Source organism: Belonocnema kinseyi, chromosome 9, assembly GCF_010883055.1.
Source record: "Belonocnema kinseyi isolate 2016_QV_RU_SX_M_011 chromosome 9, B_treatae_v1, whole genome shotgun sequence".
NCBI classification, from domain to species: domain Eukaryota; kingdom Metazoa; phylum Arthropoda; class Insecta; order Hymenoptera; family Cynipidae; genus Belonocnema; species Belonocnema kinseyi.
The window spans coordinates 66,236,504-66,261,218 of NC_046665.1; the positions used below are offsets into that span (position 1 = coordinate 66,236,504).

The window sequence follows — 24,715 nt, forward strand, 5'->3', positions numbered from 1 at the left end:
TTATTTCTCCTATCATTTTTTCCATCTCCTCGTCCACATTTCCCTCTCCCATTTTGATATTTCTTATTTTTTCTCTAAACTGTTCTTTTCCTTCCCTTGACTCATAATGTAATTGGTCAAAGCTTTTCCAAATTAAACATTAATTGAATCTCTAGAAACCCCCCGAAAAATACTATTTATAATAAACTCACGAAACTGTATATATATTCCGAGTAAATTGTTTCAAAAAATACGAAATATTTGAATAGCTTCGTACTATCAAAAATTATTCCTGGAAAAAACTTGAGATACCTGGAAAACACCTGGAATTGTCAGGGCATTTTTTCCAAGATTTGAGTAGATACTCTGCTACATTTTCAAAAGGAGAAGACCAGAAATCGTAATTTTGAAGCACTGCTCCTAAATTTTGCATCGGATTCTAAAATAATAGTTTTTCTAGACGATCTTCGGTGGGCACCTTTATTCGACAGCAGCCTCTAACTTCTTCAGGAAGCAGCAGTGTTGACAGCAGCCGAGGAGGTAAAGCTTTCACAGCACCACCAAAATTGGACTATCGTAGCATGGTTTCCGTCGATGACATGCCCGAACTTTTCGTCAGCTTTGACAGTAAGTTTTCAATTTTTTCTTAACATAATAACCATTTCAAAATCTCATCTAAAAATCAGTTTTTCTCACGAATCAGTGCTCCGTTTCATTAGCTTAACATTTTTTGAAGCAGATCCTGAATTGTCTTTGCTGAGATATACGAGAAGATGAAAAAATGAAAATTCTTCTTCTTAACTGCTCTTGTAATATAGAGTTTGCAGGGATCACAGTATTTCCCCTATTCCCCGGTGTTTGTATCTTTTTCAGATTTTCCGTTATCTCCCTATTCTCGAAAAAAAAACATCAATTGTTCTATTCAAAACTAGAATGTGCTACCGCGAGCAGAGAAAGTTTTTCTTTTATTAAGTTACAGAATTATCTATTATTAATTTATCTTTTTAAAATTAAAATTTAAAATGTTGTTAATTAAGTTTTCTAATTAAAATTAACTTTTTAGCTTCGTCTATAAAAAGAATAAAGCGCATCTGTATAATATTGAAGTACTTAAAAAAATTACTTATGTATCAAAATCCGAGACAATATATCGTATCAAATTTATAACTATATAAGTTTAACAAGTGTTAAGTGCTCAAAACTAGTTCATTCAAAATAAATACTCTTTAAAAAACTGGAAGCTGAAACGTTTCAAAACGCGTTGAAAATGTGAAACCCGGAAATGAAACTCGTTATCCAACATAAAATTGGAAGAGTTAATATATATATATATATTTATATTTATATTAATTTTATTAAAGCATTAAAAGGTCAACACTTTTTAATAAAAATATACAAAGTTAATTATTAAAAAATAGAATATGCCAAGTTGATCAACTGGAAAATTAAATTGTCTAACTTGAACAATTTGAAAACAAATTTTTAATTGACCAATTTCTAACTGAACCATTTAGGATTTTAATAAAACTTTAAGGCCAAAATATTTTTTTTTCTGAATCTATACAAATTAAATATTTTTAGGTGGGCCGCTGGACCGTGAAACTGGAAATTCTTTAAAACAGTTTTTAACCATTTTCGGGAGAAATATTTTCCCAATCACTTGAAATATTACAAATGTTATATCATCTGATATAATTCAATTTAAAATAATTTCAATTTTTTTAAATGTTAATTTGATTCTTTAACTTTTTCAATTATAAGATCATTCAGTTTACAATACGTAATTCTACAGTCTTTTGCTTTAAATATTTTCCATTTTTAAACGTACATTTTTAACTTAAAACAGAAGCAACTGAAATTGAACATTTTGGATAAAAACGTTTTAATTTGATGAAATTTAAATATAAATTAATTAATGCGATGTTTAGAATTGAACTGTAATTACAGTATTCAAATTTAAATACCTTTTTTTATTAAAAAAGTACAATTTTTTAATATTCAGAAATATTTGTTCAATCAAAATGAGCAATTATGAATCACATATTCAAAACTAAAAAATTTGAAACTGCATTTTTTAAAAGTAGAAAGCAGTGATTTGTTAAATTTCAGAGTGCCAAATTTGAACTTCGAACTTTACAATTTAAATTGTTTCATTAAAATATTAACAACAATTTTAAGATGAAGTGTTGAATTTTGAAAAATGTAACAATTATTAATTTGTAACAATTTAAAATTAAAATAATTTAACTTCTAAATCAAAAAGTGTTCAATTAAAAAAAAACAATTAATTATTTATGTCTTTTAAATAAAATTGCTTAAAATTACATTATTTTGATCACTGAAAAAATTGAATGATTCATTGTTTAATTTAGAGCGTTGTAAATGATAGTGACGATATATATTTTGTAACCAAAAAATCTTTAATTTGTTAAATCTATAAAGCTTAAAATTAAAATTTTGCAGTTGAACGGCATTTAATTTTAAATTGCTCAATTAAAAATTGTTGAAAGCTTTTATTTTATATGTCTAAATTATCGAGTCATTAAATAAAAATATTCTAAATTCTAAATATTCTAATTCTAAATTAATCATTAAAAAATACGTTTTTAATTGATGAAATAACATAGCATTTCTTATTTAAAAAATAAAACAGTAAATAAAGTTTTTTCTTTTTACATGTAAAATCAAATGTTTAATCTTCTTTGCCCTTTTTCGTGAGAAAATTACCCTATTTTCCCTTTTCTGAGCTCCTGTTGCGCTGTGGTCCCTGAGTTTGCTCCAATGAATTTTCATATTATGAAACTCGTTGTAAATAATTCATCTCGAGAATCATTGTAACAATCAAGATACTCTACTTCTTTCCTGCAACTGTGAGGCCTGCATTTTTATTTTAAGGAACATTTAATTCGAGAAAACTCATATCGCATCGACTCACAATTTCACAACGAGTTTCATAATGAACGTGGAGATTTATATTCATACTAATGCTGAAATTTCATCTGTTTCTGTTGTCCCTCTAGTCCAAGCACCTAATTTTCCCGAACTCGAAGGCCTCGGTAGGTTCATACTGTAATTGCATTTCTTGCTCCCCTTCCGCGATTTTCGATCCAAAATGTTTGCTTCTCTCTCTTTCTCTCTCTTTCACTCCTTCTGTTGATTTTGTTTCTCATTCAGCTTCCTGTGACTTTTATTTTTGTTCTCTCAATTTATTTTTACGGTCGCGAATAAATGCCAATTTTTTTCGCTTTTTACTCAATGATCGTCTCAGATTTTTTTTATCGTCAATTTAATTTTTTAATTTCGGGCAACCCTGCTTTGCTTTCACTCTCTCATTATCACAATTTGCATTTTAAATTAGCCACTATTATTTTAATTGCACTTAGTCATTTGTCATTTGAAAATGTAGAAATGTAAGTCATAATTGAGTAAATAAGGGCACGTAAATGAGGTAATTATCTAATTACTTCTGCTAGATTCACAGTAATAGGATTGAAAGATTGAACCGATCTTAAATTGCAAAATTAAGATTTTTTTTGTTGCACTTTTAATTAACACTTAAATTAAAACGTAACTTTAATTAACGAAATTACTCACTTTTGTCATTTAAAAAGTGAGTACTAACTAGAAAGGAAAGACTGAAAATTGTTCAGAGATTGAAAAACAATTGATAAAAGAGAAGATTTTAAGATGTTTACTCACCTGGAAAACCTGAAAAACTTGGAATTGACAGGGCATTTTTAGGTCCCTGTAAAGCCCTGGAAATGTCACGGGATTTTATTTAAATCAGGGATTTCTTTAGAGAAAATTAGTTTTTTTTTAATGTTTTTGTGTTCAGTTGAACTTGTATCCTTTTTAGTTGGAAATTCATATACTTTGTTGAATATTCGTCTTTTTTATTAAAAATTCATCACTTTAGTTGACAATTGAATTATTTTGTTAAATTTATATTTCATTTTTTGTTTGAAATATTTTTTTTTAATGTAATGTTTACTATTCCATATTTTGTTTTGAACCTTGATCTTTTTTAGTTCGAAATTGATTTATTTGCAGAAAATGTATATTTTTTTGGTACAAAATTCATCTTTTTGGTTAAAAATTCACCTATTTGGTTAAAAATTCATCTATGTTGTTGAAAATGCAATATTTTTACTTGAAATGTTAGGAATTTGAAGCGTTTAAAATTAAATTAAATTTGGTCTATTTTCGTGAAAAATATCCATATTCCCCCAGGTTTTACAGGGTGCTAGTCATCTAGAAAATATTTTTCATTTAAAGTTTTGAAATGTCTTATGTACTGAATTTTAAATATATGAAGATAAAATAAAAATATGTTTGAATTATTATTCAAGTTCATGGACTTTAGGAATAAAATGAAGAAATGATTAATTACGTTTTTAGGATTATTTATTTAATTAGTCGTAAAGTTATTTTCACAAATGAAAAAACAGTTGTTTAATTTTACATATTTAAGTATTTACATGAACTAATCAAAAATATTATTTATTATAAACTTGCAAAATTATATACACATAAGAGTAGACACCCTGGATTTTTAAATTTCTGTTTTTTAAAGATTAAAAATTACAGTCTCGTCAGTAGCTCAATATTAAATAACCCTACAATTTTTTGCCAATAATTTAATTCACTTTTTATTTATCTTCAATTCTTTCTAATAACTGCAGCTTCATTTTCTGCAGGAAGCCTGTGTTTAAGGCCGTGTCAAAATTAAATTAAACATAAATTTCCTATTATTTTGTTATCAGTGTGAGTTCTGACTATTTCGATGGACGTCTTGTGAAGTTGTAAAAGACTGTGAGCTTCAATGAATTATTAAATTTGTACGCTGATGCGCTACTGATTGCAAGTTAATATATATGCATATATATTCTTTTTAGAAATTTGACCATTTTTTTGTTTTCTTGCGGTAGAATTGATTCCACGGCCTGCACGTTCCTGCGAGGATCCTCCATTGTACCTGAGACTTCGAACTGGAAGGCCGAAAGACAAGAAAATACCGAGATCAACTCCAATTATGAGCTACGGAAAGAAAAAGCTGCGACCTGAATATTGGTTCAGTGTTCCACGCAACAGGTGAGAGATTTGTCTTTCTTTCGTTAATTTTTTTCCGTTTTTGCTCTTTTTGCTCTTTTTTCATTTATCTAATTTTCTTTTCACTTGGGAATCTAAGTTAAAAAAAGGTCTTCGGTCTCTTGGTCCTCATTAGCGGGATTTTACTTGTGTTTAAATTTAAGCAGCTTAAGCTCTGAAAGAAAGTCATTGAAATGTTCATTTTTTTTCTGTTTAATAAGTTCAGGGGTCTGACAAATTTTATCATATAAATAAATTCAATGGACGTTGTAACGTTATTATTAGAAACAGCAAGGAAATATAGAAGAGGAAAATAAATATAAGCAGCTTTAAATACTGGCCATTTTTTGACGCTATTTTAAATTTACCGCACAAGTCTGTTAAGCCAGGCAATAAAATAGACTGGATTTACCACAAGTCGTGATATTTATAAACTTGAGTGAAAAAATATCATTAGGTCCTCTTTGTTTTGAATTTCACTATGACGTCAGAAAATTAGAACGGAAGTCAAGCTTCAGTTGGCATTAAAACGCGATATTTTTTTAGTTTGCTTTTGTTTAAAAGTGGATTTTTCGGAATTAGAGCCCAATAAACTCACTTTATATTCATCCGAAAAATGCTAGTGGAGTCAGGATTATACATATGCTAATTTAATTGCTTTGAACAGTTACTCTTTCATCGAATTCTCGAATGTATCCTCAATTTATTACTTTATATTTAAGAGCCTACTTCATTCTTTGCGGACGATGATTAGTTTTAAAAATCTTGAATTTATAGAGATAAATTAGCATTTTTAAAAACCTGTGTGCTCATAAGTCAGAAATAACTATTTGTTTATCAATTTTATTGTATAATAAATGCTTCAAGTTGATTGAAAAACATAAAAGCTATTTTTCTTTCACCTAGACGTAAACAAATGACAGCAAATCTATCACGAATTCTTACAATCATTCATTTGTTGAATAACAAAAATAATAATTTGTAAATTGACGCAATAGTAAGCAATATAAATAAATTATCCATTGGACTACCACTTCATTATCCTCTTTTAAACAAAAAATCATTTAGTCTAGGTTTCTGATTTCTACCTAACTTAAAACATTTCTTATATTATTTTTAAATCATTTTCTTAGGTTCTATCATTTTTTCGATATTTCAACATTTCGACCTTTTTCTTATTTTCCAATTCAAATCTCACATAGAAAAAATCGTTTTGAATAAAATAGTAATTTGTTGTCGTTAATTTTTTACTCATGATCTTGATAATCGTGACCCTATCTAAAAAAAAGTCATATGACCATCAATTTTCAATGACTTAGGTTATGTTTTAAAACATTAATTTAAGTTTTAAATGTTTCAAAACGGTTCTAAAAAGAATATGGAAGATTTTAAAACAATTTTTTTAATTTTGCAGGATTTTACCTTTTTTTAAGAAAACTAAATTATTATTTCTAAAGTTATTTAGAAGTTTTGAAAATATTCAGAAATAATTTTAATCTTGAGAAGATTTTAAGAAATGAAAAAAAAGTAGATTTTTGAAGATTTTGAAAGAAGAAGAGTTTAAAGAAGATTCAGGGGTTTCAAGAGCATACAAAAATGACTTAAGATTCCTGGAAAAATTTCAAATGATTTTTTATTTTAAAAAATTAATTTATTAGAAAATTAACAAAGATTTCAAAACATTAAAAATGATTTCCTAAAGGGTCGAAAAATAGTTTAAAAGACTTTGAAGCAAACTTCTTCAATTTTGCAAGATTACGAAATTGAAAAAAAATCGTGTATCTAAGTTTATGAAACATATAGAGGTTTTGAAAATATTTTAAAACAATTTAAAATATGAACTTTTTTTAAATTTTAAAAGAAAATGTAGATTTTTGAAGATTAAAAAAAGAAGCTTTTCAGGAATTTTAGAAGGTTTCAAGAGATTAGCACTTTTTTTAAGACTCATGGGAAATTTTCAAATTATTATTTTTGCTATAAAATAATTTGTAGAAGTTTGTTAAGAATTTTAAAAGGTTTCAAGAATTTAAACAATTTTTCTTATAATTCCTGGGACAATGGGAATAATTTTAGTCAGTTTGAAAGATATTTGAAAATTAATCTTTTATGGTAGAATGTTGTTTTTTTTTTAGTTAAAATATCAGCAATTACATTTTTCATTTAGAATTCATCTTTCTCGGTTGAAGATGAAACTTTTTTTGAGAATCTTGTTTGACAGGAAATTAATATTCTTGGTTGACAGTTAATTTGTTTTGTTTGAGGATTTATCTATTTGCTTTTTGGGTTGAAAATTTATTTATTTTAGTTGAAAATTCAACTATTTGGTTGAAAATTGATGGATTTTGTTGAAAATTCTTCTTTTTTAGTAAAAAATTATTGCTTTTGTTGAAAAATGGAACTAGTTGCTTGACATTTTATTTATTTCGTTCAAAAATTATCATTTTTGATAAAAATAATCAATTTGTTTGTTGTTGAAAATGCAACTGTTTGGTTGAAAATTAATCTGTTTTGGCTGAGGATTGAACTATATTGCTAAAAATTTATCTTTTTAGATTAATCCAACTGCTTTCCAACTAAAAAAATGTTGTTTTTTTTATTTGACTGTTGAAAATTCATCTTTTTTAGTTGAAAATTTAACTAATTGTTTAAGATTTTAACTAGTTAGTTAGAAATTCCTTTTTTTGGTGGAAGATTCATAATCTTAATTCATCTTTTTGGGAGAAAGTGTAATTATTTCGTTGAAAATTATTCGTCACTTTTGTTTGAAAATTAATCTGTTTAGTAGAAAAATATTTTGTAGAAAATTGGTCTCTTTTGACAAAAATGAAATCTGTTTTGATTAAAAATTGAATTGTTTAGTTGAAATTGAATCTGTTTAGGTTTCAACAGTTTAGTTAAAAATTCGATTTGGCGAAGTTCAACTGTTATTGAATTAAAATTAAAATCATTTTTAGATGTAATATCAACAATTACATTTCTCATTTAGAACGCATCTTTCTTGGTTCAAAATATTTGTGGAAAATTTACCTGTTTGTTTGAAAATTGATTTGTTGTGTTCAAAATCATATTTTTTGGTAAAAAAATCAATCTTTTTTTGTTGAAAATGCAGCTGTATGGTTGTAAATGAATCTCTCTTGGTTAAGGATTTAACTATTTTGTTGAAAATTAATCGTTTTGGGATTCATTCAACTGCTTTTTAATTAAAATTAAAATATTGTTTTCTTATTTAAATGTTGAGAATTCATCTTATTTGGTTAAAAATTAAACTACTTGGTTAAAATTTGATCTACTTCGTTAAAAAAATCAATTATGTTGTTAAGGATTTACCATTTTAATTGTAAATTAATCTCTTTGGTTGTAAATTGAATTATTCTGTTGATAATGATCTTATTTGATTGAAAATTCAAGTATTTGGGTAAAAGTTGAACTGCTATGTTAAAAAATCAGTTTCATTTAACCTTCATCTCTGGTTGAAAATTCAACCAATTATTTTGTTAAAAATTCGTTTTTTTGTTGAACATTGATTTTTTAAACTTCAAATTTAACGAATCCAATTGAAAATTGACCTTTTTGTTGAAAATGTATCTATTTGCTTAAAATTCAACTATTCCATTTAACTATTCCATCATTTTATTTGAAAATTGATATCTTTTGGTCAACTAAAAATAAATATTTATGCAAGATTTTTATTCTTATTAAAAATTGTTTTTCCCTGAAATTGAAAATAAAAAAGAAACGCGGGAATTGCTCGTGCCTATCAACACTCGAGTTCTGTTCACGTGTTATCTGAACCACGTGATTAAAAAGTAGCTGACTGACTCCATTCTTGCATCATTTTTCCGGCTTAGCGAATATTGAAATGTAGAAACGTTTTGTGTCGTTTTATTTGCACGCGTGTGATATAATCGGAAAGGATATAAAAAGAAGAAAGATATTGATAATCGATTCTAATAAGGCAGAGAAACTCTCTTCGTGGAGTTTTTAAGATATAAAAAAGCCTGCAATTAGTGCTTAAGGAATAATCGACGAATGTTAATAATCGCAAATACAGCTGTTGCTTTGCCGATTGTGAGGTCAGGCTAGATAACACCTGAGTTTCGTGCCAACTTGTTCTGACCTTGATACCAAACGGCCTCCACTTTATTCCACCAAAGAGGCTCCCTTTCATTTTCACTTGAATTAAAAAATTCTTACTTTGTTTCGATTTATTATTTTGCGTTAGAATAAGGAAAATTGATACGGAAAATTGAGATAGTCAGTTTTGGTTTGAAAAGTAATTATTCGGGACATTTAAAAATTGAATGTTTCTTGAATTTGAAATTCGAAATCTATTGAGCTTTCTATTTTCGTATGACTTTCAATTTTGAACTATTCAAAAATTGTGCACCTTTCATATGTGAGTTTAAATTGTCGTTAAGCGAATTTTTAAAGTAAATAAATTATCACTTATTTTTCTGCTTCGAACAGGTTGAACTATTGATTCCTGCTTAACATTTAACTAGTAATTTATTATTGACCGCAGGTCACGCGCATGAGTAAAAAGTCATGTTAAAGACTAGGATTTGAATAGCTAAATTTGCATCTGCATATAGCTACATTTAGCTTCGTCTCCTTTTTCTCGTAATTTCGTTTAAACTAATCGCAAATAGATACGTAGGTCAACTTTATGTTGAGGAGAATGTCACGTTTCTACGATTATCTCAAAGTGCCTTCTGTCGGAAACGTGCAGTCGTTTTTGACTCGCAGGTAAAGCATCGACTTCTCTTTAAAGATCTTTCATTAGAAAATCAAAAAGTAAATTAATTTCCTACCATATATTTTTTATTTCTTGGATTACTTTCTTTTTATTTGATGGTTTTTAAATAATTATTTCCATTCAGAGTCGACGATCTCTACAAATTCATCCACGCCTGGGTTCCTTCGCTTTATGGTGAGCTGGACGAAAATTACTGGATAGAACGTGGTTATATTCTGTCAGACACGGACACGGATCTTTCCCCGGAACTCTCACCCCACGATGCAGAGGGTGGTGAAAATGCAGAGGACGATAAGAACCGAAACAGCGATGGGGACGACATTTCCGAACTAACTCGCGAGTCCTGGGAGGTGAGTCTCTCTTTATTTTTGTTCCCAGCTCCTATTTTCAGAGATTTATTTCATTTGAAGAAGCAACATTAAGTGATTTATTTTCCGCTGATACGCTCTCGGGTTTTCCTCCCAGCTTCGGGGATTTGTTGTTTAGTTTATGATTTATCTACTGCCCATGACTCTCTTTTTCCCCATCTAATATTTTCATTAGCGACTTTGGACGATGAGATCATATGATCCATTTTCAAAATAGATTCGTCGGTCGATTGGCGAACAAGATTGCTAATTAATCGATGGATCATCGAGCGAGAGTTTCAGTGACTATTATTCTCCTGAAGTTTTAATTAAATTCCCAGATGTCTACTCTACCTGGAAAATTTGGAATTATCAGGGAATTTCTCTATGCCTGGAAACACCTGGAAATGTCCGGGATTTTTTTTTAAGTCAGGGAATTTTTCCTAGAGCGTGCTTGATTTTTTAAATGGTAATATTGCCATTTAAAAAATCAAGCACGTTGAAAATTCATGTATTTTGTTAGAAATTGTTCTTGTTGGTTGAATTTCATTTTTTTTATTAAAAATTTTAATATTTTTGGTTGAAATATCAACTAATAGATCTTTTGTTCCGAATTCGTATTTTTTAAATGAATATTTAATTACTTGTTTGAGAGTTACTCTTTTGCTAAAAATAATTTGTTGTTGTTAAAGATTCATCATTTTACTTTGAAATTCATCTCCTTGGTTGAAAAATAAGCAATTTGGTTGAAAATTTGTTTTTTCCCTGGCTGCAAATTAATAACGATTTTATTGAAAATTTGTTTGTTTTTATTAATTAAATTAATTAAATTAAGGGATTCTGTTAAAGACCTCATCATTTTAGTCAAACATTCATGTTTTTGGTTTTAAATTCAATTATTAGAGTTAAGACTCATTACTTTAGTTGAAAATTCATCACTTTGTTTGAAAATTAATTTTTGAAGTTAGTTATTTTTTTGTACATGGAATTACAACTATTTCAATTCTTTTCTATAAAATTCGTCTTCTTTGGTAAAAATTAATCTTCTTGCTTGAAAATTGTAAAAATCGACTGTTTCAATGAAAGATTGATGATTTGCCGGTCTGATGCTCTTAGCCACTAAGCAACGGAAAAACGAGAATCATCTCCTCACAACAATAATTCACATTAAATAATTTTATTCTTAGTTTTTATCAAATTTTTCCACAGTTTAGAAATAAAAATAAATGTTCAAAAAATCTCGATCTTAGACTAGTAGAAAAAAAATTTAAATATTCATCATTTTTGTTTAAAATTTATATATTTCAGATGAAGATTGATCATTTTAGTTGGGAATTAATTAGTTTGGTTGGAAAATGTTTTGTTGTTGTTGTGAAAATCCATCTTTGTTATTGAAAATTCACATTTTTTTTAAATCGTCTTTCTTCTTAGAAAATTAATCTTGTTGTTAAATTATATCTTGGCTATTATAGAAATTCATCTTTTTGGTTAAAAATAAAACTTCTTAGTTCAAAATAATATTTATTTATTTTAAAAACAAATCTGTTTTTTAGTGGAAAAGTAATTTTTTAACTTGAAAATTTAACTACTCTGTTTTTGATTAAAAACTAATATTTTTTAGTTCAAAATTCAGCGATTTGTTTGAAAAATTGTATTGTTCAATTGAAAATTGAAATGTTTGATTGTGAAATAATGTTTTTTTTTAAATCGTTTTTTGTTAGAAAATTAATCTGTTTGGTTTAAAATTCAACTATTTAGTTAAACATTCATCTGTCTTTATAAAAATCCAAATTTGTACTTGAAAAGTTCGGCATTTTAAGCGGTATAAATTGAATTTGATATAGTATCCACATTATTTGACCTAAATAAGAACTTAGTTTTGAGTACAATTAGATCAAATAAAAATTGGTTTGAATTATTATAATTCAAATTCATACATTTCCGAGACAAAACAAACAAATGATGATATATGTTTTAAGTATTATTTAATTATTCAATTAACCTATCGTGCTAAAATATTGAAGAATAACTTTTAATTTTAATTAAACTCCTAGAAACTAAAAAAAAAGTAGAATAAACTCGCGAAAAATTATACCTGGAAGAACCTGGAATTGTCAGGTAATTTTTTTACCAGGATTTGAGTAGACACCCTGAATTCGAGAATGTTGTAAAGAATGGGTAGAATTTTGTCTTTAGTGCCAATTGGAAATGTGGATATCTGAAAGAACTGACCAATCGTAATTATATCTTGCCTTGGCGCTGAAACTCTCGTCGGTATATATTTTCTGACTCTTGCATCGCCGGGAACTGTTTCTAATTTCAAAGCAAAACATTAGCCTGTCTTGAAAATGAAAGGAGCAGTTTTTCGATGCGAGGGTTTCAGAGATTTATAATAAAGAAAAAAAATGAACTTGACATTTGGGGTTGCCTTCGTATAACAGCTGATCAAGGCTCCATACGTAAAGCTCTACACCATCCTGAAGACAACAGCATCCGCCGAGTATTATTATGAGCAGCCCCAGGATTCAGAGGTACAACCTCTTTGGCTATTGGAAGGCACAATATCGATGTCAACACTCACTTTTTAGCTGCAAAATTGCATTTCGAACCTTTGACGAATTTTTATCAAAATCATTTCCTCAAAGGATTGATCGCAATAGAGTCATTTTCACAATATTCAAAATCATTTTGTTTTATCTTGAACTAGAGACTAAAACTATATTATGAATATAACCCATTTTAAAAGTACTGCTCCCACTGGTATAAAACGAAAATATTCCATTTTAAATCTGGCGCCAGACATTTTTAGAGTATGATCTCATGAATTAAGCGCGAAATTTAAATAATAATTTATTATTTTACTGCTTATGAGCACAACTTTTAAAAATAAAATTTATGAGAATTTAGCCTCTACTTTCAGCAAGAATGTTTTTTCATTATTTTGAAAATGACTATTGATATTAGTATCTGTAACACATTTTTGTGTTTGCCTATATGAATCGATGTCCCTCAATAGATTAGTTTCCTCTCTCACTCAATTTTTCGATCCTTTAATCAAGATTGAATACCACGAAGATAAAGTCTCGAGAAATCCGTTTATAGATAAAATCTCGAAAATCCCAGGTACTTAATAATTAGTTTCACAATTTACCGAGAACTTCTATAAATAGATAAAACTCGATTTTACGTCATTTGTTTGATGATGGAAAAGAAATTATTGTCCGGATGAATAGTTAATTTACATCTTTGGATCGCCTTATTTTGATAATGAACGTTGCATTTTAATTTTTAGGCTACGTCCATAAATGACGCTATGCTTTTATTTTCGCCCCCCCCCCCCCGTCAATGAACATTGCGTTTATACAGAAAAATCCTTAAGTGCGTGACATCATTTGTGGACACAAGCCTTATCAGTAAAATAATGTGTACTTTTGTCCGAAACTTCGAGGTGACTTTTTTGCGAATGATAATGTCGCTTCGTGGTATATCAATGTCGATGGATCTTACATGAACTCTTCTTGTATGGATTAATTTTTACTTCCGTTGGCGATCTCCGCTCGCACGTATTATTTCTCTGCGCGGACTGACAATTCATGAAATTTGAAAATCCATATTCTATATCTACACCGGCACTTGAATCGAGATTGCAACTCACATAATCGTGCATGCATGTCTGGATGTAGTTTTGCATCTTATCCCCTTGGATACTTTTATTTCACCTATTAGTGGAACTTTTTATACATATTGTATGATCCAAGGTAGGCGCCTTGGATAGCATGCTGAAAAATACAAGAAACAACAATAACAACACACACTTCTCAAAGACCTTTTCCAATTGCGCGATATGTCTATTAATAACGGATAGATAAATTTTTATTGGACTCTTAATCCAAAAATAATACGAGTTACTGTGATACTTGAATGAACAATTTTATTTTTTGAAAATTCAAAAATAACATCTTTCTTAGTTGGAAATGCAACTCTTTTTTTGAAATTCCCACTTTTTGATTTGAAAATCAATCTGCTTTGGTTGAAGATTGAACTGTTTCATAGAAAATTCGTATTTTTTGGGTTCATTTTTCATTGGACTCTTAATAAAAAAAATATTTCGAGTTACTGTGATACTTGAATGAACGATTTAATTTTTTTAGAACGATAAAAAAGAAATTTTAAACTTACAAACTACAAATAACGCTGAGATTTTGAACCCAAGACGACTCTCTCGGTTCCAGTTCTACATCCCCCCTCTTCCAACCCTCCCTTATTAACTGAAGTTTTGGTGGGACTGACGTTATAACTACAATCTCCACCATATGACGATTTGATACTTAACTTTGACATGATTTGGACTCAGAAAATAAACTTATTGTATAAAGGTGATAGTTGGACGTATAATCTAAACAATGAATAATACAAACTACAAAATAGCCTCGGAACGGACTGGAACTTTTAATGACAAAAGGCAAAATCTCTGATTTTTGGGCTCCTTGAAAATACCCACTGCGATTTTCGGGCTTTAACCCTTAACGTCAAAAATCAATCATGCTCTGCCACGTAGATACTACTTTGTCTGCAAATAAATTTTTGTCGATTTTTTTATGGAAATAGAGTCTCTGATTTTCGGGCTCTTCGAAAATACACGCTACGATTTTTGGGCTTCAACCATTAACGTCAAAAATCAACTCACGTAGATACTACTCTGTCAAAAAATCAATTTTTCTAGAATTTTTCAATCGAAATAAAGTCTCTGATTTTTGGGCTCCTTGAAAATACCCGATACGATTTTTGGGCTTCAACCCTTGACGTCAAAAATCAACCCCTCGCAAACACGTAGATACAACTTTGTCAAAAAATGAATTTTTGTAGAATTTTTCAATGGAAATAAAGTCTCTGATTTTTGGGCTCCTCGAAAATACCCGCTACGATTTTTGGGCTTCAACCCTTAACGTCAACAATCAACCCCTTTCTACCACGTATATACAACGTTGTCAAAAAATCAATTTTCCTAGAATTTTTCAATGGAAATAGAGTCTCTGATTTTTGGGCTCCTCGAAAATACACGTTACGATTTTTGGGCTTTAACCCTTAACGTCAAAAAATTTATTTTTTGACAACGTTGTATATACGTGGTAAAAAGGGGTTGATTGTTGACGTTAAGGGTTGAAGCCCAAAAATCGTAGCGGGTATTTTCGAGGAGCCCAAAAATCAGAGACTTTATTTCCATTGAAAAATTCTACAAAAATTTATTTTTTGACAAACTGGTATCTACATGGTAGAGAGGGGTTGATTTTTGACGTTGAGGGTTGTAGCCGAAAAATCGTAGCGGGTTTTTTCTAGGAGCCCAAAATTCAGAGACTTTATTTTTATTGAAAAATTCTAGAAAAATTGATTTTTTGACAAATTAGTATCCACGTGGCAGAGAAGGGTTGATTTTTGACGTTAAGGGTTAAAGCCCAAAAATGAGACACTCTATTCAAGCTCTAAAATTTAATAAAAGTTATTTTTTGACAATTTCGTATCTGCGTGTTACAAAGGGGTCAATTTTTTACTGTAAGTGTTGGAGCCAAAAAATCGAAGTGGGTATTTTCTGGGAGCCCAACAAAAACCCAAAATTCTGGTGTAATTTAATTTTTATTATTTAGTGATTTAAAGAAGTGGAGGTGCTGGGTTAATGTAAGCTGGCACCTCCACAAGAAAATTGATTTTTTGAAAAAAGTAAAGGAGTCCAAAATTTTTCATTGCAGCCCAAAAAAATCCCAAAAATAGCCCGAAAATTCTGAGCTATGAAAAATTTTAAAATTCGATTGTGGAGGTGCTAGCTTAATATACCTTGTTTATCATAGCATGTTACGCGCCAGTTGATAGTGATCCTAGCGAAGTAAAAGACGCCTTCTGGGGCACTTTAAATGACACAATAAAAAATTGCGAACATGGGGAAAGAATAATTCTACTAGGAGACATGAACGGATGAGGGGGCATCCAAAATCAGGATACAGAAAGAGTACTAGGTACTAGTACTAGGGGACCTTCTGATCTCAAGAATTCACTTCGATCGGGAATGGAGAAAAAAGGGAATCAAGAAAACAAAACAAATGCGAATCAAAATTGAGAACCTACAGAAACCGGATGTGCGAATAGATTTCCAAAATAAGATAATGGAAAGCATAGATAGGGCAACATGGGAGGACCGTATAAAAAACAAAGATATAGAGGGCGCCTGGACAATGTTACGGGATATCCTTGTTAGATGTACGATCGAAGTGTGTGAAGATACAATTAGAGCAGAAGAAGAGATGAAAATACAAAACGACTTTGAAGGAAGCAAGAAACTGCTTTATAAAAAAATGAAAGGAAACAAAAGTACAGAAGTTGTCAACATGAGAAATAGTAAGGGGGAAATGGTATATGATGCAGATGGAATACTAGAGGCTTTCAGAGACTATTTTAGGAGACAATACGGAGATGAAGCTATAGGACACCACAACTGCGATGTTGAATACGATGCGATAGAAAACTCAGTTGAGGAAGTCTGTGTCACTGAGGTTAGGGATATAATTAAGAACTTGAAAAACGGTAAGGCTGCCGGGGTAGACGGTATTAACGCTGAAATGCTTAAACACGGTGGCGCGTGCATACCACATAGACTGTACGAATTGATAAATTTATGTTTCGAGATGGGAGACGTCCCAGACGATTGGAAAAAAGCGATAATCGTACCAATATACAAGAGGAAGGAAGATAAAAGCGACTGCAATAATTACAGAGAGATTAGCTTATGAAGTACCGTAAGTAAAATATACTCAAAAATACTTATTCTTAGGATAATGAAAATAACAGAAGCAGATATTTGGGAAGTACAAAGTGGGTTTATGCCAGGAAGGTCATGTACGGATCAAATGTTAAGCTTAAGGCAAATAACAGAAAAAAGTTTGAGAGTAGAAAAAAAGTTTTCTGTGTATTTGTTGACCTAGAAAAAGTTTTTGTCAAGGTAGATAGAAGTAAACTTTGGGAAGTCCTGAAAGAGTATGGAGTCAATGGATGGCTCCTACAAGCTATAAAAACAATATATACAGGTAGCAAAGCGAGTGTAAGAGTGAATGGGAAATTGAGTGACTGTTTCGATATTATTCAAGGAGTTAGACAAGGATGCGTTACGTCTATATGGTTATTTATATTATTTATGGACAAGTGTTTAAGAATGGCTCTGTTCGACGAAGAACAAAGAATGTTGAATAAACTAGATGCAAGCATGAAGAGCATAGGCCTCAAAATTAACTCAAATAAAACAAAAAAAACTATGGTGTTCGAAGGAAAGAGTGAGAAAACACTGTGCAATATTTTATTAAATGATGAGAGAATTGAACAAGTTGATAAGTTCGTATACCTTGGTAGCTTATTTACTAGGGACGGGAAGATAGATGAGGAAATAGATAGACGCATAAACGAAGTTAAGAAGGTTATTGGTAGAGCAGGTCCCCTTCTCAGAATAAAAAATATATCAAATAAAGCTAAAATGGCAATACATAATTCTATATTTGAACCGACTGTACTATACGGTAGCAAGACACGGACTTATCAAGAAAAAGATAAGAGTAAAATTAATGCAATTGACATGAGATTCATGCGAATAATATGTGTAAATGACAGCGTGCCCAGAGGTATACCGCGAAAAGAATGGTTAGAATGTGTGAATGAAACCCTAGTTAGAAGAGGCATAAGAAGTCACAGAAACACGAGAGCCTGCATGAAAAAATGCATGGACATAAAAGAAGCTAGAGAAGTATGCCAGGACAGTAAAGTATGGCGGCAAATAGTTAATAAAAAGAGTGTCAGTAGAGTGAATGACGCCTGAAACAAAAGACCTTGGCCACTAATAGACCCAAGTGGGGAACGACTTTGTGAGGATCTTCACTTGGGGTGATTGCTAGAGAGATTCATCAGCAACCTGGGTCGGAGCAGTGTTGCGAAACGAACGTGTTATTTACATAAATAACACGAGAATTCTTGATCAGAAAAAGGGGAATGGCTTAATGGTATATATAACAATTTTGTTAAAATTTCAGTCTTTTTTGTTAAATGTTCATTCTTTTTGGTTAAAAATGTAATTGTTTTCGATTTGAAAATTCTACTGTTTTTTTAGAAAAATTATCTTTTTGGCAGGGAATTCAACACTCATGATGAAATTGGTTTTCTTTATTGACTATAAAAATTTTCTTGGTTGAAAATTCAACTCTTTTGTTGAAATTCCTTCTTTTTTATTTGAAAATAAAACTGTTTTTGTTTTGAATTGAACTTTATTATTGAAAATGCGTATTATTTGACTTAGTTCAACTGTCTTTTATTAGAATTTTTTATTAATTTTTGGTGGAAATATCAACTATTAGACTTTTCGTTAAAAATTAGTTTTTTTCGTTGAAGATTTGTTTACTTTGTTAAAAATTTAATATTTTTGTTCAAAAGTAGTTTTCTTTGGTTAAAGATACAAATATTTTGTTAAAAATCCTTCTAAAAATGGTTGTTATTGGTTGAAATTTCAATTATTTTGGTATACGATCGTTTTTTTTTTCATATTTTTGGGTTTAAAATTTCATTTTTTGTTGAAAAATTGTTTTTGGATTCAAAATTCAACATTTCGGATGGATTTTGTGTTTTCATCAACTGTTAGAAATCTTTTTTGGTTGGAAATCAAACTTTGTTGTTGAAAATTCCTTTTTTGGTTGACAAATTGATTTTTTTTCGGTTTAACATTTAACAGGTTTTTTTTAAATTCATGTATTTTATTGAAACTGCATCTTTTTGTGGATAATAAATCTTCTTGGTTGGAAATGTATGTTGTTTTCATATCTGAACAGAAGAATGTTTATCCGCCAGGTAAAAATAAAAATTAGTCATGCAAAAGTCAGGTTAACAACCCTGATGAATTTTGAATTTAATTTTATTAACTTATTTCTCTGGGATGTGGAAATTGAACTCTGACAGATATTGATTCTCAGGGTTTCTAATTTTGTTAATTTTACGGACTGCCATTTTAGTTGCTTCTAGATGTGAAAAGTGTTTAAGATTCGATGACTTAAGAAATCCTGCAATTTAAATTTCGCGCTAACGTTACTTTCAACTCATAGGTTATGTGTAAGTGTGACTGTTCAATTTTGTGGTGATTGTGGCACGAAATGTGAAGACTTTCGATTTTCTAAGCCTCTTAAAATGCAATTGGATTTTAACCCTAGACGGATCCTATACATTTTTTTGTCCTCACCGGCTCCTGTGGGTGATAAATGTCCCCTATTTTTGTTTCCTTGTGCACAATCTTTTCCTTTCATCGGAATCAGATGTTAATATACACCATTCTCTTTGTTTTTTAATGTCGAAGAGATTGTTGCATACAACATCCTGTTTCAATGAATTTAAAATGTTGAAAAAAGTGTTTAAACAAATAAAAATCGCGAAAAATCGTGTTTTTGACATTTTTTGGAACAAATCATGTCATTGCTTTTATAATAAACTAATTTAAAAATTTCAAACGCTATTTTGAAGAAGACAAATTGCACCTTAAGGTGATGTAGGTTATAATTAGGTTCTTTCCAAAAAGTATATTTATTTGAACATTCGAAGTTAGAAAATTTAAGAAAATGAGAAATATCAAGTGCGGGCAGAATTCTTATTATTATAAATAATTTGAATATATAATAGGTCAATCTCTTTGTTTTCTGATGAACAATAAGATGGTTTCATTTAAATTAAGATAAAAAAATTAAGAAAAAGTTTTTTTCAATGAAAAGCGGTAAGTAAGTTTGAAAGATAGGAAAAATTCATCAGGATTAAAAAAAGAAGGCTTTTTATAAAAAACTATTTTTATTTTCAAACTAATTCTCGAAATAAAATTGAATTAGAAAACAATTAATTAAAATAAATTTTTCATCATATAAGCTGAATATACTTCGGTGCAGAGGTTGCACAAGACCTCCCTATGTTCGTCACACACAGGTCGGTTGCAACTTCGCTCTCTTTCCCGCGACACTGTAGTCACAGTATCGGCACTTTTTAGTTCGTATAATCTGGACATCTTTGATAAAAAAAAAATTATTCATTTGTTATTTATTAATTGATTTATTATTGGAATTTATGAGTGCTGAGTGAATAAAATTAAAGAAAACAAATTTACATTGATATATATCACATTTTTAGTCATTTTTACATATAATGTTCACTTAAATTACAAAAAATCAATTCGAAACAATAAAATACCATGATATACTGTAAATAGACACCACATGCGTTTATTTACATGAAAATATGAAATTGACTTAACGTGACGAAACTCGAACGTAACTGATCCGCTGGGGGATAAATGTGCCCAAAGCGCTCAGCATTTGCTTTTTATTTGACAGGCAGCGAACAACCGGCAACATCAACCACTTCACCGAACTCTAGCATAGTCGATCTGAATTATGGTTAGGGTCTGCACCAAAAAATCAGAGATGTTTGCTCAGGAGAATTAATTGAATTTCGCGTGGAGCACATTTGTCCCCCGCAGGATCCGTGTAGGGTTAACGTTTTTGAATTTTTATGCTCACCTAGCTTAATATAGATGTTTTTCTAATTTAAAAGCTTAAATATTTGATGTTTTCAAACTTACTTTTAAATTCGAAAGATTGTTTTGTCAATTCAATTTTTAACTTTATATATTTAACTGATGTGAGGCAATTCTAAATTAAAATCGAGCTTTATATAAATAAATCGAGACATCTATTTTAAAAGCTTCAAACCAATGAACTTGAAAATTGTTTACTCCGCTGAATTCTGTTCTTGTTTACGTAAACGTGACACATTTTCCCGTTGCCTCGAAAGGTGAACGGGTGGATTTATAAAGTCCTACCGCAACAAAGTGTCTATTCTATTCAACAATGATTTATTCAGATAAACTTACGAAGGTGAATATTACCAATTCAATTATCCCCGAGTCTGATGAATCTCTATAAATCTGCACTATTTTCCTTCTGGTTACAGCTTCCGGTTCACAAAAGAAATTATATAATCAGGCGTGATTACATCCAGCTGTGGGTGCGCTTATATTTACCAAAAAATTATCTCATCACTTTCCGCTCTTATTTTTACGAGCTGTGATATTAAAATCTCTCTTTCCGTTTTGCATACAAGAAACGCTCTCTAGAATTATCACATAATATTCAGACGCAAATTATTTTTCATTCAAATTGAAATGATTTTAAAACCTTTTACTTCGGTTTTTGATAATAACATGCGGAATTAATGAATAGGTATTGGGAAATGATTTTTGAAACAAGTTTCTGGCATAATTTTTCTATTGACTCAGCTCAGACAATAAAAAATTGTTATTCTGAAAATATTCTGTCGTTCGTAATTTTTTTTTATATTCACAGATTCTACCTTTGGAGGAGTTTCTGTTACATGTTTACATTTTATATTCTACGCAACTGCGCAAACGTATGCGTAACTTCCACGCGATTAAAATGTTCAAGATCTCGGAATGCTGATGTCAGCTGTTCTCAACCTTTAGTCACCTTCAGTTTTATTGTTTCAAACCAACTTTTAGTCTCGAAATTCTCAAGTGATCGCTAAATCACACTTCCTCCTAAAAAGTAATTCACTAAATTGCTTTTAAATTTAAATCATCTCATAACTTTTTTTCGTATTTGAACGGACACAAAATCTTCCAATTTAAATTTGGCGCCATAATGTTTTTAAAATTGATATGCTTTGTTTATTGCAGGAATCACATTCCATCCTTTCTTACCAAATCTGTTCTTGCCCCCTTCAAATTTTAAAAAAATTCTTTAAAACACCTCAATTCAAGGACTTTAAACCAATTTTCCCCCTTTTTACAAAGTTCCAATTCCAAAAGTTTCAAGTAATAATATTGCATTTTCTATGAATGAATTCTACGAATTTTTACCCAAATAGTCAATTTTTCAAACAAAAGATTCAGTTTCAACTTAGAAGATTAATTTTATACATAAAATAAAAAGAATTTTCAACCAAAGAGGTAAATTCCACCAAAATTTTTTTTTTTTAAATGGATCAAATTCTAACCGAGTACGTAGTTGAATTATAAACCTAAAAAGATTTTCGTTTTAAATTAAAAACACTTAAATTCAACCAAAAAAGACGAAATTTTCAATAAAGTAGTTGATTTTTCAACAACAAAAATTAAATTTTAAGTAAGAAAAAATTGAATTAATTTGAAAAGATGATGTCTAACAAATTATTTGATTGTTACGTCAAGAAAAAAATATCAACTAAATTGTTAAATTTTCAGGCCTAAAAGCCGAATTTTCTGCAAAACAATTGAACTTTTTATCATAAATTATGAATTTTCAATAAAAAAGTTTATTTTTAACCAAAAAGTTACATTTGTTGACCAAAGAAGGTTTTTAAGTAAAAAAATGTCCACACAATTGTTGCATTTTCAACCCAGGAAAACGATTCTTTTACAAAACACTCGAATTTTTTCCCTCAAAAAATGAATTTTAAATTTTTAAAAAGTTGTTAAACGAAAATGTTTAATTTGTAACCTGAAAAGACGAATGTTCAACAAAAGAGATACATTTTCTACCAAAGAGATAAATTTTCATCAAAAATAAACTAAAATGATTTCAACAAAAAAAAAGTTTTATTTTTAAATCAAAAACAGCTGAATTAATCCAGGAAAGAGAAGAATTTTTCAAAAAATTAGTTGATTTTTCAGTAAAAAAAATTTGCAATGAAAAGGATGATTTTCTACGAAAGTTCTTTAGTTTTCAATAAGATAATTACATTTTGAACTAAAAAAGAAACTTTTAATAAACAAAGATGAATTCTGTTCAAAAAAGAACTTAAGAAATAATTTCTGAGAAGAAACCATCGTAATATGTAAGAAAGTTAATAAAACGGCATCTCAGAGAAAAGATAAGTATGTTAGTTGTGGTAGTAGAAACATTTTGCAAAAATCTTAATTAATACATTATAATCAATTTGGAGTTTATTATTATATGGATTGATTTTAGATTTTAGCAAACTGCTTATTTAAAAAAAATGTTATCTTCATAATGTTTCTATTTTCGTGAATATTTTTTTGTTTCTTTCTATTATTTTACATTATAATCGTTTTTAGCTGGCATTAAAATATTGTTTGAACGTATGAAAGTTTTTAAATTATAAAAATACATTAGAAACTAATTAAAAAGTATTAAAAAAACAAAAGCAGAAACAATAGGTATCTGAAATAGTCATTTTTATGCTTTTTAAATTTTTTATTCCTATATTGATTACAATTAGAAAAATACTTTCAAAAAATCTGGACTTTACAATCAAGAGAATATGTCACAAATGGCCAAATAATAAATTAAATCCCTTTTTTAATTCCATTTTTTACCTAGAATTTAATTAATGATCCAATTTGTTTCCAGTTATTGGAATTTCGCTTTCCGGACTCAAAAATTGAACTGATAACCAAATCTTATTTACTTTTGAAAATTCATTTTAAAAATGATTATTAATGTCGAAAGATTTCAATCAATGTGAGGCAGACACTAGAGAATCCCGCAATAATGAGAATCTATAATCTATCCAGGTCAAATCGAAATTTTCCCCAAACATGGTCGTTAAACTTTCTACGAAAATTATCAGTTTATCTCCAATCTTCTTCAAATTAGAATTTTTTTAATCTTCAAAGAATGAACAGGTAATTGAAATAAAAGCTAAAATAATTGATCAATGTTTGATAATCGGGGAGAATGTATTGTCAAGGTCGACTACGAATTACGATATCAGATATTCTCATTTTGAAAGTGTGCTGTTTCGTCTTGTCAAAGGAGATTAAGGCTTCTTCATTGCAAGTCTACACTTGTTTAATGACACGATCTCATGAATAGTCAATTAGCTCAACCTTTTGTTCTTTATAAATTTTACAAATTTTCATGAAGTTCAGGGCTCGGATCGTGCAAATTTGTTCAACCTTTTGCGACTTTTAAAGAAATAATGCGAAAAATCGAATTTGCATTCAAAGTTTTAATTTTTTTAATTTATATTTTCCTACTGTTTTCAAGCCATTTTCCCTTTTTTCTCGGTTTTTTTGTCTTCATTTTTTAGTAGAAAGTTCATTCTTTTCGACTAAAAATTCGACTATTTTTTGAAAATTAAATTTTTTGTTAAACTGTACCTTTTTCGTTGAAAATCTAACTGTTTTGAGGAACATTCGCGTTTTTGGTTTGAAAATTCAACTATTTGGATAAAATGACAACTTTTTTTGGTTAAAGTATAATATTTTTTGTTTGAAAATTATGCCATTGGTTGAAGATTGATCTTTCTAGGTTTAAAACACAACTATTTTGTTGAATAGTCATCTTTCTCGGTTGAAAATTCTTTTTGGTGGAAAATACTTTTTTTCAGATAAATTAGTTGGTCTATGCTTAGAAAGGGGTCTGTTTATTACAAATACTTGGTTTAGACATAAAATGATCCACATGTACACTTGGTCTAAAGGAAATAGCCGCAGTATAATTGACTTTGTTGTTGCGGATGAAAGACT

At 29.4% G+C, this 24,715-nt stretch overlaps 1 protein-coding gene across 8 annotated transcripts in view; it reads left to right on the top strand.

Annotated features, from left to right (window-relative positions):
• The window catches only part of LOC117179880 (TLD domain-containing protein 2), a 461,266-nt gene that overhangs the window by 399,938 nt on the left and 36,613 nt on the right, over positions 1–24,715 (top strand). For 7 of the 8 annotated variants that reach the window (XM_033372057.1, XM_033372055.1, XM_033372056.1 and 4 more), the window contains 3 exons: positions 440–606; positions 4,908–5,070; positions 9,948–10,173. In XM_033372057.1, the coding sequence (XP_033227948.1) occupies positions 440–606; positions 4,908–5,070; positions 9,948–10,173 (556 nt within the window). Of the gene's footprint in view, positions 1–439; positions 607–4,907; positions 5,071–9,684; positions 9,814–9,947; positions 10,174–24,715 lie in introns of those variants that run through there. The other variant, XM_033372062.1, reaches the window with a different exon arrangement.